The sequence below is a fragment of the Cajanus cajan genome, chromosome 4 (assembly GCF_000230855.2).
Source record: "Cajanus cajan strain Asha chromosome 4, NIPB_CcT2T_4, whole genome shotgun sequence".
NCBI lineage: Eukaryota > Viridiplantae > Streptophyta > Magnoliopsida > Fabales > Fabaceae > Cajanus > Cajanus cajan.
Window position 1 is genome coordinate 57,078,477 of NC_138520.1, and position 19,576 is coordinate 57,098,052.

General features: G+C 30.3%; 1 protein-coding gene across 1 annotated transcript; it reads right to left on the bottom strand.

Moving 5' to 3' along the window:
• Positions 1–257: 257 nt before the first annotated feature.
• Positions 258–3,521, bottom strand: LOC109812874 (putative receptor protein kinase ZmPK1). Its single transcript, XM_029274289.2, has one exon. The coding sequence runs from the start codon at positions 2,866–2,868 to the stop codon at positions 487–489; it is 2,382 nt and encodes a 793-aa protein (XP_029130122.1). The 5' UTR covers positions 2,869–3,521; the 3' UTR covers positions 258–486.
• Between the last annotated feature and the right edge of the window lie 16,055 nt (positions 3,522–19,576).

The following is a 19,576-nucleotide window of genomic DNA, read 5'->3' on the forward strand; positions in this document are numbered from 1 at the left end:
AATTGTGTGAATCAACTACTACAAAATTATCTTTTTAGTTATGAATGATTTTTATTTATTTATATAGTTTAACTAAATAACATATACAATTATATTAAATATTTAAAAAGAAAACTTGTTACTCACAATAGTCCTACTTGACTTAAACACGATGTTTCTTATTGAAACTATTTGAAGTTTCTTAAAAAAAATCGTTACATAATTTTGTTAAATTCTGACTCTTGCCATCGCGGAGTTAATTGTTAGGTTAACAATAAAACATGAAATTAACGAAATTTATTTATTAAATTAAACAATCTTACAAACATGAGTGAATTTGCGGACGCCAAAACATGAAAGAGAAAAATATAAAACTATCACAGAGATTTAAAAAAGTATATATAGAAGCACCAAAACTCTAATTCAGTGATGAGTGGTGACTCGGTGAGTACCTAATATGCAGGAAGTAATCATCATCAAGAATTAATGATATTATGAGGTGCACCATTAGTACTTCAGAGGATCACTTTCATGGCTTTGAAGCATTTCCACCACTTGGCTCATGCTTGGCCTTGCATCTTTGTCTTCCTTCACACATTTCAAAGCCACTTTAGCCAAAAGGGCCATCTTAAATTCATCGTAATTTGTTTTAATTGCAGGATCAATGATGTACTCTGGCGAATACGTGCCACTCGTTTTCTCTCGCACCCATGTTACAAGCCTTTCATTATGTGAGTTTTCTCCATCAATGCTTTGGACACTGGTTGTTGGGCTTTTTCCTGTTATCATCTCCAAGAGAACAATTCCATAGCTGTAAACATCAACCTTTGAGGTTATTGGTAAGTTGTAAACCCACTCAGGTGCCATGTACCCTCTTGTTCCTCTTATCATTGAAAAACTTGAATTCTTGTTGAGGGTGTTTCTGTTTAGTAGCTTGGACAACCCAAAATCTGCTACCTTGGGTTCATAACTAGCATCAAGAAGTATGTTTTGGGGTTTTATGTCACAATGCAAAATCCACTCCAAACATTCTTCATGCAAATATGCGAGAACTCTTGCCACTCCAAGAGCAATGTTATATCTCTTACTCCAATCAAGTGTGTTGGATGAGAGTTTTTGTGCCAAAGAACCATTCTCCATGTATTCATACACCAACAACCTATGCTTGCCCTCAGCACAATAACCCCACATTTCAATCAAGTTCATGTGGTTAAGCCTTCCAATGATGCTAACTTCAGCAAGGAATTCCCCTTCTCCTTGTTTAGCTTCATAGAGTCTCTTGATTGCAGCATGTCTTTGATCTGATAAAATGCCTTTGTACACAACCCCTCCTCCACCCCTTCCAATCTCTTCACTAAACCCCTTTGTTGCCTCCTCCAACTCACGATAACTATATTTTCTGAATCCCACTGTTGCAAGATGGTACCCTTGTTGATCCGCACAAGACTTTTGGCGCGTCCTAATCAAGAAACTCCAAATCATCAAAAAACAAATCATTTCCAAAGCTCCAACTGCAGTAGCAAGCCACAAAGAAAATCTCACAAAACGATTTGCTGGCTTTCTAACATAGTCCTTGTGAAGCATCACGGAACAAACATGATCATCTACCCTCACAGATTCTACCTTGGAGAAGCTATTCCCGTTGGGAAGTCTCAAGTAAATTGTTCCATTATAACTCGGCGAACGCCTCCCATTTCGCAACTCTAACTTTGTGTAGCAGCTAAAGCCTTGGTCCCCATCATATCTGTATTGAAACCCTTTGCAGTTACAATCTCGCAAACATAAATTCACACAATTCATGTAAGTACTATTTTGGACATAATTGTGGTCATAACCGTAAAACTCAACACCCTGTATCTTTAGAAAGGTAGAGTTTGACTCATTTCCATCGCAAGTAAGATCAAACATTGGTTCACACCCATAAGACCAATCACTATGATTCTTCACTCTGTACCCTGGTAAACACGAACACCTCCTTCCTCTTTCATGATCATAATCGCAAGTACTGTTAGCACCACAAATCCCATGAATGGAACAAGCATCAAATATCACTTGCCTTGAAACGTACCATTGCTTTGATTTGTCATTTCTACTGTACACACGAACGTTACCATCACAATCCAGTTTCAATCTTCTTGGCACCACCGAGCCATAATCATTCGTGGAAAAGAAATAATTATCCGAAGAAGTGAAATTCCCGAGAGAATCTAACACTGCGATTCTAGTGCTATTGTAATTAAATCTCCCAGCTTGCCAAATTAGAATCCAAGGGACTGGCCAATACTGGCTTGAAACATAAGGACCATCGTAAATAAGACGAAGAACGTTGTCATCGTCGAAGAGAAGCTTATAGAAGCCAGAAGAATGGTTAGTCTCACTTCTTGAAGACACAAGTTGTGTGAATCTAGTGAGAGGTTGACCCGGAAGGAGAGTATCTGTTGGCGAATCAAAGCTTTGCCACAAAATGGTTCCTTGGGAGTCACGTAACACGAGATTGCCATCATCATGGAGAAGCAACGTGACTTGGGTGTGTGAAGCTGTGTTTGATGACCAAGTTGTGATTTGAGCTGCATCGAGCAATACGAGGTTGCCACTGTTTAAAAGGCAAAGCTTTGAGAGTTTTCCGTTAACGGGTTGTTGTCGGTTTGCCATCCAAACCAGAGTGTTGGTGTTGTTAGTGTGAGGCTCGTTGAACCATACGCCAAAGGAGAAAGCGTTTTGAGCAAGTTGAACAAAGCCAGCACAGAACATTTGGTTTTTTGAGAGAATAACGTCTTCTGAATGTTTCTCCACTGAGAGAGAGGAACCCTTGTTCAGTGACAAAAGGGATGATGAACATTGGAGAGAAAGAAGCATGAGTAGAACAAAGAGGGAGATTGAGAATGCCATGAATCACGACCGTATGCACTTGCAGTTCAAGCTCTTGATGATTTATGTGCGAATGTGAATAGCATTAAAGATCATAAATTCATAATTCATTAGTAAGAAATCATACGAATCCTACTTGTTCATATTTCATTGGATAAGCATACAAATTAGAAAACAACTTTGCTGTGCCAATAATATACGAAGGCTGAGATCATTCGTTAGAGAAATATCTCGGATTCTACCTGCTCATTTTTTTTTTTTTTATTGGTTTAGCTTGTAACTTAAGACATAAACAGCACTATTAAAAAGTTGACACAAATCATTCCAAGTTCTTCATGGCAAGACTCGTACAATATAAAAAAATAACATTAAAAAAAGTCGTATGATGCCTATATTTTCTCTTATATTATATTGTAATTTTGTAGTCAAACCATTTATTCTTACTTGGCTTATTATATTTGTACATACATTCTGTTTATTATTATACTTTTCGTATTTTCTTTTTATTATTTCGTATCGCATCATCTGTTACTTCCATATTTTGACCGTGCATTTTCCTAATCGTTAGTGAACGTGTTTTATTTTTACTTGCATAATTTTTGAGAAATTTTCCAGAAGGTTATCCATCTTGTACTACTCCAGGTCAAACACCTTTAACTGTAAAGTTCTGATGAGTAAGCTACTGAAATGTATATGTATGTTATCAGTATAACTTGTACAAATTAACTCATTTAAGTCATTCTTAAATATACAATCTCATACTTGTACTATAATATTAATATATAATAATTTTATATTACGAATAATAATAATAATAATAATAATAATAATAATAATATATTTAATTTTGTTTTATAAGAAATTATCTTCGATTAATATAAAATTTTGTATATATAATTTAAGAGATATGAACTTTCAATCTAACGGTTGGATTTACAAAATTCACATTTAATATAAAGTTATTGAGCGGTGTAATACTTAGTAAATATATATATATTAAATGTGACTTTTACTAAGTATTACACCGCTCAATAACTTTATATTAAATGTGAATTTTGTAAATCCAACCGTTAGATTGAAAGTTCATATCTCTTAAATTATATATACAAAATTTTATATTAATCCAAGATGATTTGATACTTCATTTTTATTAAACATAATTGATGTAATGTATTCATTTCAAAATACACTAAAATATGAACACTTTGATTACCTTCTAGTTTTTGTTCAATTTTAACAAAATTTGATATACACGTATAAATGGATATGAACTTTAATTTAATGGTTGGATTTACAAAATTCACATTCAATATAAAGTTATTGAGCGGCGTAATACTTAGTAAAAGTTATACCAGTATAATTATAACCTCCTATATTATATATATATATATGTAATTTTAAGCTTATTACTTCTAGAAAATAAATTTTTTTTTTCTTCTAAAATATAAAATTACTATTTATGTTAAATAAACTAATATATGCACTAATTATTTAATAGAAAACTCATGAAACACACAAATATGAAAATATTCACACTTGAACTTGCTTACTATAATTTTAAAGACAATATACTAACATCTCTAAGTAGTTTATAAATATTTAAAAATAAATATTATTTATTTAAAATAATTGTTAAGATCGAAAATATTAATTTTAGAAGGTTTAAATATATTTTAGTCCCTATAAGATGGGTGATTTTGATTTTGGTCTTTGTAAATTTTTTTCTTTATTTTTCATCCTTGTAAGATTTATAAAGATTGTTTCCTACTTATAAAATGAGTAAAATATTTTTCTTTGATTTTCGTCCCTCTAAAATATAAATTCACTAGTTTGATTATTTTAAGGTTGATAAATAATATTTATTTTAAAAAACAAAAAAAATTAGAAGTGTTAAATATCAATACGATAATAGTACGTAATTGTTGTAGGTGACACTTAAGATAATTATTTATCTTTTTTTTTATAAATAAAAAGTAGTTAAAAATGATTACATAAAAAATAAAAAATAAAAATAAAAATTCCAATTTTAGAAAATGAAAATAAGAATTAAAAATAAGAAATTTTTGATAGAATATTCCGTCAGAAATTTCTGACGGATTTATTTTTCTGTCGAAAATTTCTGATGGAATTTTTCGTCGAAAAGTTTCTGTCGGAAATTTATGATGGATTTATATTTCCGTCAGAAATTTTTGATGAAAAATTTTCGACGGAAAATTACGTCAGAAATTTTCGACAGAAAATATAAATCTGTCAGAAATGTTCGACAGAAATATAAATTCGTTGGAATTTTTTGGCGGAAATATCCGTCGAAAATTTTTCGTCAGAAATTTGCATTTTTCTTGTAGTGATGTCTTATTGTGGAAGAGATATTTTTGAATGTGTGAAAAATTCTTTTTATAAAAGTGAATATTTTTACTCCATGAGATTAAAAAGTGTGTTAGTATCGTATTTGTTTTCATTAAATAATTTTTTCATGTCTTATTGCGGAAGAGATATTTTTGAATGTGTGAAAAATTATTTTTATAAAAGTGAATATATTTACTCCATGAGATTAAAAAGTGTGTTAGTATTGTATTTGTTTTCATTTTTTCTTTCCTGTGTAATGAAGAGAGGAAGAAAATAAGAGAATTGTATACTAAAGAATGCTCAAGAAGTCATCTCCATTATGTTTCGAACATTCATGAAGAATGAAAACAATACTAGGTATCCATTACTATCACTTTTGCCTTTTCTTTATGTTGGTTTATATTCTTGGATTTATGTTATTGTTGTGGTTTTGGGTATTTTCATAGTTTTAGGTTTTTTGTCATTGTTGTTTACCATTATGCTCTTACAAATCATCATTGTTCCTTCATTGCTACATTTTTTTTTAATTTTGATTTGGTAAATGGTTTTTTTATGTTGATTTTTATGTTAAGGTATTGATTTTAATTTTAAATGAAGATGCACAAGATACTAACAAATTAATCTCTCTTAAATATCATCAGATAACTAGTTATGTATGATATATTTAATAGAGTATATATGAAAGAAGGACAAACATGAATAACGATCGTCAATTTGGGGATGTTTTTTTTTATTTTTAGTAAAATGATAGACTAAATTCAAAGTAAATGACCAGGGGTGGCAAAACGGGCCAACTTGGCCTGTTTAGGCCTGTCTTGCTATTGGCCTACCTAAAACAAGGCGGCCCAGTTGGCCAGCTAGAAGAAAACGGGCCATAAACCTTGACTCGTCTCGTCAACTCGCTAAAAGAAAAGGAAAAAATGGTATGTTTATTTTGAGTTAGTCTTCTAGCATAATTTTTTTCTAAATATCTAAAGTACCTAAATAATAAAAAAAATCTCAAATTACAACAAATTTGCTGCATAATAAATATCATATTTATTGCACAATAAATCTTAAATTACATATAATAAAATAAATCAAATATAAAAAAACAAATTTGTTATACTATGAATCGTAAATTATATACAAAATAAATTTGAAATAACTTAATTAAATTTACATTAAAATAATAAATAAACAAAAAACCATAAATAATAAAAAAAGGTTAGTGGGCTAACCCGTCCTAACCCATCTTTTGACTCGACAAGTTGGCAAACTCAATGAGATAGGCCAGATAAACTCATGGGCCAAAATACCTTACCTAACTTATCAAGAGGGATCAATAGACAAGCTTGCGAGCCATATATCATTTTACCACCCTTACACATAACAATTTCATCTTCTAATTTTTTTCACCGCAATCATTTTTATCATGTTAGTAATGAGAGTTGTAGATTAATTCTTATAATATCCAATAATTAGCTAGATTTATCTATTTAATATGACTTTAAACCTTAAATATGTTTTAATAATATTATTTTAGTAATTTTTTTGAATTTTAAATTAATATAATTATTAATTTACATTTTTAAGAACTTATTTAATATTTTAAAGATCCAGATACTATGATATCGTCTTCTAAATTGATCAGAAGCAAAATGACTATTAAATTTTTTTGTTCTTACTGTTTCCTAAAAAATTGATCAGTCAAATTTTGTACTTGTACCAAGTAACACCTCTTTTTCCTAAAAAAATTAAATTAAATTAACATGTATTTGAAAAAGATGCCGTATGCCGTACGTCTCTTTCTCTTTTCTCTCTATATATAAATTATGTGTAAAGTGCCGGCTTCTCTTCCGTAGAGATTTGTAACTTTATTGACTCGATCTTGGTCATAAAAATATTTTTAATATTTGTCTTTTTTTTTATTGTATCTATAATTTTGGTTAACATTTTATTTTTTATTTTTCAATTTCTTTCAAAATTATAACGTTCTTAGATTTTCTTTTTTATCGGCTGTATTGATGTAATCAGTGACTAAGAGTACACACATATCCAACCAAAAGAATAAAATAAAAAGGAATTAAAAATTATTTTAACTGAAAATATTATGAAGTCTAGGATAATCTTCTATCTTGATTTTCCACCTAATCTCAAACACATTTTTTAAAAATATAAATTTTGTGGATCGTATAGACGTTATATTTTAATGCAATCTTATTTGACAGACTGAAATTCCTTTTTATAGCTATTTGAATGAAGGATGATAGTATTTTTATAAATCCAACAATATTAAGGAAGGAACTAACATCTTACTTGGAATGATGAAAGACAATCATGATTGTATACTTATCTTCATTTCATGTAGTTATGTTAGTTTACACTAATATATAAAGTTTATAATTTTCAAAACACTCCCTTTAAATTCTCATCGAATGAACAGACTTATTGAATTGAGATTCGGTTAATTAGTTTTATCTTGGATAACAAAATGAACACTGTACCTGTTTAAGGATACATCGTAATCTTCTGATAACTGGAGGGTCGAACGAGAGTTCCGGGTTGATGCTTCAGGGGGGAAGTACCTGCAAAAGGCATTCCGACGTTCAAGTCAGGACAAGTGCAATTCTCGAGAGTAATAAATAAACAGTGACATACCTCGTTTCGTGTGACCTATTTATACTACCTGTCATGGACCCTGAATGTGGTGGACCTCTTTTGACACTTACCAAATTAGGTAATACAGTGCTAATCAGTTGATTATGCCTTAATCGTACATTTTCCCTTGTTAATCATGATCATTGTCCTAATTATTTTGGTTCTGTCGGCCCTAGCCGAGCCGACAGGAAAAGGTCAAGACAACCTTTTCGCTCTCGGCCTTTGGCCGAGCCGACAAGGAAAGGGTTGAGTTGCCCCTAGTTTTTGGCCATCTGCCGAGCCGAGGGCGTGTCAGAGCTGCGTCATTTCTGATAGGACATTACGTGTCGATCCATGTGGCCGATAAGATCCATGTGCTGATGTCCGATAGGACATCATGTGTCGGTACACGTGGCCGATAAGACTCTCCCGGTACACAATACAATTGTGAATCTCGATGCTAATAACCATCGGGTCATCTTGGTCGGGATCGATGCCCTTAAAGTCGAACTCTGTGAAAGTAATAGCCGACAATCTGGGGTGATGGACCTTGTCGACAGTGTGAATGGCTCGGACAACTCTTAAATGTCTTTTTTGAGCCGAGGAGGTTGTGCTGCCTCCTGCAAACCCGTCGGCTATGGTGTTAATGGCTCGGCGTGTTTGGGTTACTGGTTCCTCTTCTCTCCGTCCCCTTGACCGACTACGCTCCCGATAAGGCCGCCTCTTGGTTCGTTCCCGGTCGGTCCGATCGTGATGGTGAGTATGCTCGGCGTTCCGAGATGATTTGGGTCAATCCAAAAAATTTTGAAGTTGCCCCTTCTTGATTAGATCCTCAATTTTGTCCTTCAATGTCGAAAACTCTATGGTCGAATGCCCTTGGTTTCGGTGGTATCTGCATGACTTGCTCGTATCAGCTCGAGGAGAGGTCGAGGCTCTCTTGGGAACTACCAGAACTTCCGACGCAAGTGCTTGGTCGAGTATAGCCGCTCGACTGGTGTTTAAGGGCGTGTAATGGGAATGTTTGGGTCCTCGTGTTGGTCTTTCACGAGGGGCCAACTCCTTTGGGCGACTCCGATAAGGGTTTTCAACCAGTTTTTCGAGCTTGGCAGTCATCTTTGATCGAGCCTAGTTGCGAAACTTCGCCAGTTCTTCCATCTGCATGTACTTGCCGGCACGTCGTCGCAGGTCGTCCATGTCAGTCGGCGGTTTTTTGCATATACTATTAATGAATGGTCCCGACTTCAGGGCAGTGGTTAGATGGTGAAGGGCGACGGCTGGGTTTAGGTCTCGGATCTCCAATGCCGCCTTGTTGAATCGGCTCATGAAGGTATGAAGAGATTCTTTCTTCTCTTGTCTTATGCTCACCAACGCGAGGGAGGTTAGCTGGTGAGGCCGGCTGGTGGCAAACTAGATGGTGAATTGGGATGCCAAAGTGTTGAAAGAGTCGATCGAGTTGGCTGGGAGCCGTGTGAACCAGCTCAATGCTCTTCCCTTCAAGGATGTTGGAAAAATTTGGCATAAGGCGGCGTCATCGGTGGTGCTGAGGGTGACTTGGGTTAGAAAGATGTCGACATGCTCGTCGGGATCGGTTGTTCTGTCATATTTGTCTAGCGGGAGGGACTTCTAGTGGTCGAGGAGTGAGGATTGCATGATATTTGGGGTGAAGGGGTGTCGATGTGCTCCGGCCGGTGTATTGTGGGACGGTCGGCCGGGTACTTGAGCAGCTGAGGCGTGATTTCTTGGGGCGGCGGCAGAGGTGTGAGGGGTGGAGGTGTGATGTCCGAGCGAGTGGAACGACCCCTGAGTATACGTGCAGGTCAGCTCAGAGGGTTTCCAGGTTGGGTCTTGGTTTTTCAGAGCAGCATTCTCCTCCCTTAGGGCGGACATTTCCCGCGCGTCTTTTTCTCGCTGTTGTTTCATGGCGGCCGTCTCCTCCTTCAACTGTCGTACCATCTCCGTCAGGTTCGTCTCGTCAACCACCTCGACGTGGTCCTCGTCGGATCGGTGCTCCTCATGGATCGGTGGTCTTCGGTGTTTTTTCTCCTTGTCTTCGCCATAATACTTGTCTCTTCAAAATAGTACTTAGTCCGTCTCTTCGAAGCTATCGGTTCGGTCCCACGGTGGGCACCAAAATGTACCTGTCTAAGGGCACACTCGTAATCTTCTAGTAACTGGAGGGCCGAACGAGAGTTCCGGGTTGATGCTTCAGGGGAGGAGGTACTTATAAAAGTCACTCCGACACTCAAGTCAGGACAAGCACAATTCTTGAGAGTAATAAATGAACAGTGACATACCTCGTTTCGTGTGACCTATTTATACTACCTGTCATGGGCCCTGAATATGGTGGGCCTCTTCTGACACTTACCAAATTAGGTAATACGGTGCTAATCGGTTGATTATGCCTTAATCGTACATTTTTCCTTGTTAATCATGATCATTGTCCTAATTATTCTTGTCCTGTTGGCCCTAGCCGAGCCGATAGGAAAAGGTCGAGACAACCTCTTTACTCTTGGCTTTTGGTTGAGCTGATAGGGAAAGGGTTGAGTTGCCCCTAGTTTTCGGCCATCTGCCGAGCCGAGGGCGTGTCAGAGCTGCGTCAATCACTACAAGAAAAATGTAAATTTCTGACGGATATGGATCCGTAAAAAATTTTCGACAGAATTTTCTGATGGATATATTCGTCAGAAATTTCTGACGGATTTATATTTCCATCGAAAATTTCCGACATAAATATAAATTCGTCGAAAATTTCTTATTTTTAATTATTATTTTTAATTTCTTATTTTTAATTTCTTATATATATTTGTAGTATTAAAAATTTTATATATCTTTTAAAGGTATAAATATATATTATAATTATTTATTACAAGTTTTTTATATCTACGATTAGTATTAAAGATGAAAATAAATTAGGTCACACTATATTTTATTATAATTTAGTTGGTTTGAATCTAACTTTCTTTAAAAATATATATTTTAAGTATGACTTATTTATCTATCATAGACAATTTTTAAATGTTTGGGAAGAACTACAATCATAAAGACTTATTTTATAATAATTTAACACTATTAAAAATATAAAAATAAATATGTTAAATTTTATAAAAATAAAGTTTAATTTATTTATGATATAAATATGTTTTTAATATCTAATATATATTTTTAGATGATAATTTATTTTAAAATATATCTTATAATAACAATTCTAAATGGAACATAAATCTTCTGATTTTTCTGATTTTTATTTTTTTAATCAATGTATACAATTTTACTATTTTGATTTTTTCAATCAACGTATACAATAAATAAAAAAATACAAAAGATAAACATGCATGCTACAAATTTTATTTTATCAAAAAATTATTTATTTTAATATATTACATTATATATGTGAATATTAAGACATATATATATATACATATATATATATATATATATTATAATTAAACTTTTTTTAAAAATTAATTCATTATTAAGAATTTTTTTATCAGACGAGAATTAATTTCCTTCAAAAATTTGACAGATATAAAATAAATAAACATTTTTTCTGAATCTATATATTTATTTTATTAGAAGGTAATCAATGTGTTCATATTTTAGTGTATTTTGAAATGAATATATTACATCAATTTTGTTTTATAAAAATGAAGTATCAAATCATCTTGGATTAATATAAAGTTTTGTATATATAATCTATAAGAGATATGAACTTTCAATCTAACAGTTGGATTTACCAAATTCACATTTAATATAAAGTTATTGAGCGGTGTAATACTTAGTAAAAGTCACATTTAATATATATATATACACACACACACACACACACACACACACACACACACACACATATATATATATATATATATATATATATATATATATATATATATATATATATATATATATATGAGGGGGGTTATAATTACAATGGTGTAAATTTTACTAAGTGTTACACTTAAATGTGAATTTTGTATAAATTTAACCGTTAAATTGAAAATCTTTTACTCTTAAATCATATATACAAAATGTTATATTAATCGAAGATGATTTCTTATAAAAAAAAATTAAATCTGTCGAAAAATTTATATTTTCGATGAGAAATTTTTTGTAGGAAAAGCTATATTATTAATAGAATATTTCAGACAAATTTATATTTATCTAAAATGTAAGAACTGGTTTTAAATTTGATATGAAAATATTATGATATAATTAGATAAGATTTTAAGTTAGTATTTTATTAATGGTTGATAATTAAAAACTAAAACAAGGATAAATACATTTTTTGAATTTTATATGTTTGATTTAAGATAACTTACAAAATAACTCTTGGTAAAGTTATTCCGCTCAATAACTCATGGTATGTGTTGAATTTCATCGATCCAATTAATTGTTAAATTAAAAGTTATTAAATTTTACTAATAATCAATATAAAAAAATTAATTAGTTTTGGAATAAATTATTTGCTAATTAACAATATAATTGAAACATTAATTATTTTAAATTATTTAACTAAAATCTTATTGACAATTTCCTATATGATCTTAATATTTTGTATAACTAATATCTGGTTTTAAATTTGATATGAGAATATTATATATAATTAGATAAGATTTTAAGTTAGTATTTTATTAATAGTTGATAATTAAAAAAACAAGGATAAATACATTTTTTGAATTTTATATGTTTGATTTAAGGTAAATAAATATTAAATTAATTAATAATTTATTTAAAATATTAAAATTTAATTTATAAGTTTGTAATAAATAAATATTTATAATTTTATAAATTATATTATCATTATAAATTATAAAATTAAATAATTTAAATTATAATTTTAAATAGAAATAAGTAGATGTTAATTATAAAAGTAAGTACATATAAATAAAGAATAATTAAATATATTATTATTATTATTATTATTATTATTATTCGTAATATAAAATTATTATATATTATTATTATAGTACAAATATGAGATTGTATATTTGAGGATGACTTAAATGAATTAATTTGTACAAGTTATACTGACAACATATATATACATTTCGGTAGCTTACTCATCAGAACTTCACAGTTAAGCGTGCTTGAGCTATAGTAGTACAGGGATGGGTGACCTTCTGGGAAGTTTCCCAGAAATTGCACAAGTAAGGATAAAACACGCTAAACAGTGAAATATTGTAAAATAGAACCCTTGAGAGGCTAAATATGAGGGTTGTTACATTAATAAATTTATTAAAATTAAAAAAAAATAATAATTTATGTCAGAATTTTTCGACGTATATTTTCGTCGGAAAAAATTATTTTCGACAGATTTTTTTTTCCGGCACCACTTTTTCCGATGGATTGAAATCCGTCAGAAAAAGAAAAATCCGTCAGAAATTTACCTGTTTCTGTCAGAAATTTCTGTTAGAAATCAGCATTTTTCTTGTAGTAAATGTCTGATAGGACATTACGTGTAGGTCCACGTGGCCGATAAGATCCATGTGCTGATGCCCGATACAAGAACCTATTTTTATTTTTAGATAGTGACAATTTCATATTGATTTGTATCCTTCTGAAGTAATTTATTTTTATACCTCTTCAGTTATATGGTTTCTTTTGATTTGGGTATATTATAGTTTCTTAAGTAAAACTCTCTAAATGTGATTAATATAACTTTACATCGATTATTTTAATGTTTATTGTTAATATATTAAATTTATGGATAATTTTTACTTCAATTGATTTAATATCGATTTTCCATTATTTTGAATCAAGTCAATTTAAATTTTTTTCTAAAAAAATTAAATTATATATTTTATTATTTAAGTCAATATTATTTTGATTTCACTATCTAACTTTATCATTTAAAAGCTTCAATAACGAAAAATTGTATAAGTCTAAGATGGAGGTAAAGGATAATCTATTTTTTTTATATTTAAATTTGTAAATGATTATAAAAAATATCGCGCATCAATTAAGTAAAACAACTAGTTACTTTAAATGTGAATAAAGTTTATATATGTAATAATTAATAATTAGATAACAATAAATAAATATATATATATATATATATATATATATATATATATATAAAATTCTTTTTATCCACATAATTACATTTGTCGTTTGAACATGAGACCTTATAAATTACAATCCAACCCTTGACCTAAACTAATTAGTGATTTTTTTGATGTTGAGAATAAACGGGGCAAAAAGCCCAAACTAAAAACCTCAACAAAAGTAAATAGTTGAAGACTAAAGCTAAGGTTACAATATATTTTAAACCGGCCTCTAGACTACAATACAACAACTATTATACTATTTTAATAATTTTTAGTTTGATCATTCAGTTAGATTGAAACTTTATTTCACTTATATCATATACAAAAAAATTATATTAATCATAATAATACTTCATTCATTAACGTAATATATATTTCAAAATATAATAAAATATGAATAATTTAAATATATTTTAATAGTGTAATTTTAACAAAATTTAACATAAACATACATGGTATGAAATTATAATCCAACAGTTAGATCGACAAAATTTACTTTTAATTTAAAAAATTAAACGGTATAATAGTTGACAAAAGTTATATAAGTGTTATTTGATCCCTCTCCTATACAGGTAATGGCAATAATGACAATAACGATTATGACGATGGCAACAATGTTTGAATACAAACAAGGTCCTACATTGTGAAAACAAGAGAAGAAATAAAGGTGTATAAAGTAGACACATTATTGGTTATAGGCATTTTAGGTGATGACCAAAATCAAAACCATGAAGGTGAAAGTCCAAAGTAGACAATATCTATACCAACTTCATGATAGTTGTTGCTGCCACCACTGTTGTTGTTGCTAGGTGATAATGGTGATGACATTGTCACTATCATTATCATTGTTGTTATCGTTTCACTACTACCATCGTCACTGTTAACAATGATGGTGGTGGTGACGATAATAATGGTGATGTAGCAACAACGACAATATTGGTGGTGATGGTGGTGGTGTTGGGGGTTTTAACGGTAGGTGGTGGTAACATTGATAGTTATGAAGGGGATAATAGTAATAATATTTTGAGGGAGTGTCTAAAATTGAATTTTAATCTTAATCATTAATTATTTTTATCTATAATCTAAAGACTATGATTTATACCTCTCATCTCTCATTTTAAGACATGCTCTCATTGAATATGTTTATTCTCTCTCTCTCTCTCTCTCTCCCCCCTCTCTCTCTCTCTCTCTCTATATATATATATATATATATATATATATATATATATATATACATATATCTACTTACTCCAAAATTAAGTTTATCTAGACTTACACCACACAATAACTCATGTTCTACAACAAATTTTAATGATCTAACTATTAAATTAAAAGTTATTAATACCTAAATCAAGTCTATAATTTTTTAAAAAAATTTAAAAAGTATTTTATACGTTGATTTGAATTAATAAAATGGAGTATCAAATAATTTTTAAATTTTAAAAAAAATTTGTAGACTTAATTTATACATTAATAACTTTTAATTCAATAGTTGGATTATTGAAACTTGATGTAAAATCATGAGTTATTGAGTGAAATAAATTTAGGTAGACTTACTCTTAAAATAAGTAAATCTCCTCTCTCTCTCTCTCTCTCTCTCTATATATATATATATATATATATATATCCAATAAAAGGATAGAAAAATAAAATGTATACTAAATAATATATAAGAGTTTATTTTTAATTTAATTAAAAAATATTTTAACTTAAGTTTTATAAATGTCGATAAAGTTATTATATATCAATATTATTTATAATTAGATATTAACATATATATATATATATATATATATTATTTACATTATAATTTTTTTAATTATATTTTTAAAGTAATAAATAAAAAATAAAAATAAAAAGTATGTGAAAAATAAATAAAAAATATTGTGTATTATTGTCATTATCATCATTCATAGGCAAGATCATAATCATTTATATTTTAATACCATTTTTTTGTATGTAATATTTTTTTATGAAAGATAAACATGCTCAAGTTGGGTAGAACCACTATTATTAAGGGTGGACAACAGGCGGGTTCGGGTGAAAAATGTTCAATCCGTTGTAAACCAATTTTGGAAAAATGTGACCCATATCCGACTAACTGAGCTTTCAGTTTGAGGCAGTTCGGGTTGAAATAGATTCAGATTTGGACGGGTGGGTACAATCAGGTTTAAGGTTTTTTGTAGATCAAATTATTTTAACAAAGGTGAAGCTTAAAATGGTAAAAAAATATTTTTAAAATAGTGTATAAAGTTAGAATGAAGGTGACAATAGATGATGTAAGTAGATTCGTAGATGAAACATTCACAAACTAAAGAAGCAAAAACAAAAGATAACAAAATCCATAATTGTTACATACAAAAGAAATCTAAAGTTAGATTACAAAGCCCATAAGAAATCACAGCCGCACAAGTTGTACTCAAAATGGAGATAGGAAGATGGAAAAGAAAGACAAAAAAAGAAAAAGAAAATTCTAAAAATGGACTAGTGTGTTGAGAAGTTAAATGAGGAAGGAGAAGACAAAAGAAACATCTAGGTTATGAGAAAAAGGAAAAAAAATAAATTACAAATTGATAGCTATATTATACTTGAAATAAAGACTTTTGAGTTTGGACCATTGTTGTTTAGTTATACAAAAATAATAAAAATCTAAACTTATCTTATTTTCGGTTGGATTCGGTTTTTAGCGGGTTTAAAAATTCAAAACCGAACCCGCCCAATATAACTCGTATAAAATCAAAATTTTAACCCGATTTACCTATAAAACCCGCCTGAACCCACCCAAAAGTAATATTTTTTATCAGGTTTTTCGGGTTCGGTTCGGGTCTCGGTTTTATGCTCACCCCTAACTATTATAACACACTCGTGTTTATTTTATTAAATGTGTTTATTTATATTATCATGGTCATCATCATTATTCATACACACAACTAGAGCCGTCAAAGTGGATTCTGACTCATGGGCCAACCCGACCCACCTTGAAAAAGGGTTGGGCCAAGCAAAAAAAAAAATGAAAAAATTCATAATAGGTCAAAAAAATGTAATCTGACCCACTTTCAACCTAAATCACTCGGGTTGAGTTTGTGGTGGGCCAGATAACCCATTTAGCCCACAAACCCGTGGTGGGTTAGGCTAATTTAGGAAATTTTAGGCAACAAATTTGGTGGGTCGGGTTAGGTCAAACAGGCTGGACTGGCCTATTTTGACAGCTCTACACACAACCTAAGACAAGTTCTTAATCATAAAATTTAGACTTTGTTGAAAAAGTTTCCTTGGGTTTTAATCTTTCTAACTCATTCTATCTCCTTCTTTTTTCTCACATATATTTGATTATTTTTAAATGAAATGAAACCAATTTCTATTTATAACAAAATAGTTCGTAATATATGTAATTGATTATTTTGTTATTGGAACTTATTAAATCGTTCTTATTTAGCTTTTGGGTTTTTCATAAACATATCACAACTTATGTAATTGATTAATTATTATGAGTTGTAATTCATTACGACAAAGAGTACCTTATTGATGAAAATTTCAATTTTATTTTATGTAATTGATTATTATCAAATCATAATCAATTACAATAGAACTATATTTTCATGAAAAACAAGATTATATTGCTTAATCAATTAAAATGATGTTGTAATTTATTACAACAAAGACATTTGTTTTTTAGGAAGTCTAGAATATACTATGTAATTGATTATCCTAATGTGTAATCGATTACTACAAAGAGTAATTTTATTCTTAAAAATAACTTTTATGAAATTGATTACATTACTTAAAATTATCTTTAGCTAAAATAAAGTATTCACTTTTAGAAAACAACTAAGTTGATTTTATTATAAAAAAACACTAATTTTATTATATATAAACTCTTTCAGTTTAAGTTTTTTTTTTAATTTTCTTCTTGATCTTGAAAGAGTCTTGATTGCTTAAAATATGTTTCTGATGACCTTTATCACTTATAACACTAAGTCCTATGCTACCTCAACTTAATCTTCAAATTTGGTATTTAGAAAGGGCAAAACAATCTTTAAGACCAGTAGGTTCTGCTTCTTGCTTCAACACTTGACATCTTCTTCTTTTATATGCAACATAAGAAACCACTTCTTTTATATGCAACATAAGAAACCACAACACCTTCGTAGAAGGACCTTGCTCATATCACAATTAAAATCACATGTGTTTTGTTTGTATTGTGATACTTCTCATTGTAGAAGTTGTCAAACTCTTTCCAATACAATATGAAATTGATTAGATGTGAGTTTTTGTTATACTTCATACCCCCATTAGACATAATATATTTTTCATCTCATTATTATGTGCCAACAATATGTTACCTTTAATTAGGAAACATGTCATTCAATAACTGAAGCAATTTTATGAAAGTTTTTATCACTCAATTCATTTTTTCCCTTAACATTAAACATCTTAATACTACTGACAATCGTGTGAAATTGTTATAGCCTGTGAGTATAAAGGTTTTCTCCATATACTGCAAAAAATATCATACACATGTGTGCATTGGAAAGAATCATGTATAGAATCACATATCATGTCCTCTAGTTAATCGTCCATGTTTAAAACAACTTTAGTTGTTTGTGTTTGAGAAAAACTTGGCATGTCTATCAATTTACCAACTCATGTCCATAATTTTGTGTAACTTTTAGGAACCCGGTCCATCATAATAAAATGCTTTCATATATCCTAAATTGGTAGTCTTTCCTCATTCAAATAGTTTCACAAGGATAATAAAACCTTCCATTACTATCAATAACATTCTTTTAGTAAATTTAAAAAACTTTTCTACTTTGTTCTCATGTTCATCACTTATGCATCTATAATTAATCCATCTCTAACCCATCACTACCTTTTTTTTATGTAATTCTTGTAAATTGTCACTTTTTTATACAAGGTGTGACCTCATCACATTTATTAAGTGGCAAAATTTGATGTACTTTCCACTATGTATTTCAATATGATCAAAGTGATGTTGCCTTTATAAATTAGGAGTAATACAAACTAAGTTTGTTGCCTTGTGTCCCTTCATTGAATCAACCTTGAAACAGAATAAAAGTAAATTTAGGCTAAGTATATGGTCACTACTTGTCAAGATTTATGTTATATGGAAAAAGAAATGGTTCGATAAAAATACAAAATATTTGGAATAATTTTGGGCATGTTGTAACAAATTCTCAAGAAATTTTGTTCAAGAAATTGGCTTTTACATTGAAAGGCCAACACTACTACAGGAACGCAAATCTACATCGATTCTGGAAGGTGATCTACATCGGTTTTATAACCGATGTAGAATAAAGCGACGTAGTAATAAAAAATTTCTACATCGATTTTTGAAACTGATGTAGATTTTCGCAAAATCTACATCGGTTGTGAGGAAAACCAATGTAGAGTGGAACGAAAATCTACATCAGTTTTAAATAGAACCGATGTAGATTTGCATTCAAATCTACATCGGTTTTCCTCACAACCGATGTAGATGTGGACTCAAAGCTACATCGGTTCTAATTAAAACCGATGTAGACTTTATTAAAAAAAAATTCCTGTTATTTTTTTACATTCTTTGTGGTTTACCTGTATAAACATATTTTATTTATAACACCAAACCAAAACCCAGAAATGCAATCAATTGGATAGGACAATTCTATTGCTGCAGCCATTGTGTATTGAATTTTGATGTTTATGTTCAAATCCTAGCC

Bases quoted from the DNA above. Each gene is read 5' to 3' on its own strand.
- LOC109812874 (XM_029274289.2), bottom strand. From the start codon at position 2,868: ATGGCATTCTCAATCTCCCTCTTTGTTCTACTCATGCTTCTTTCTCTC.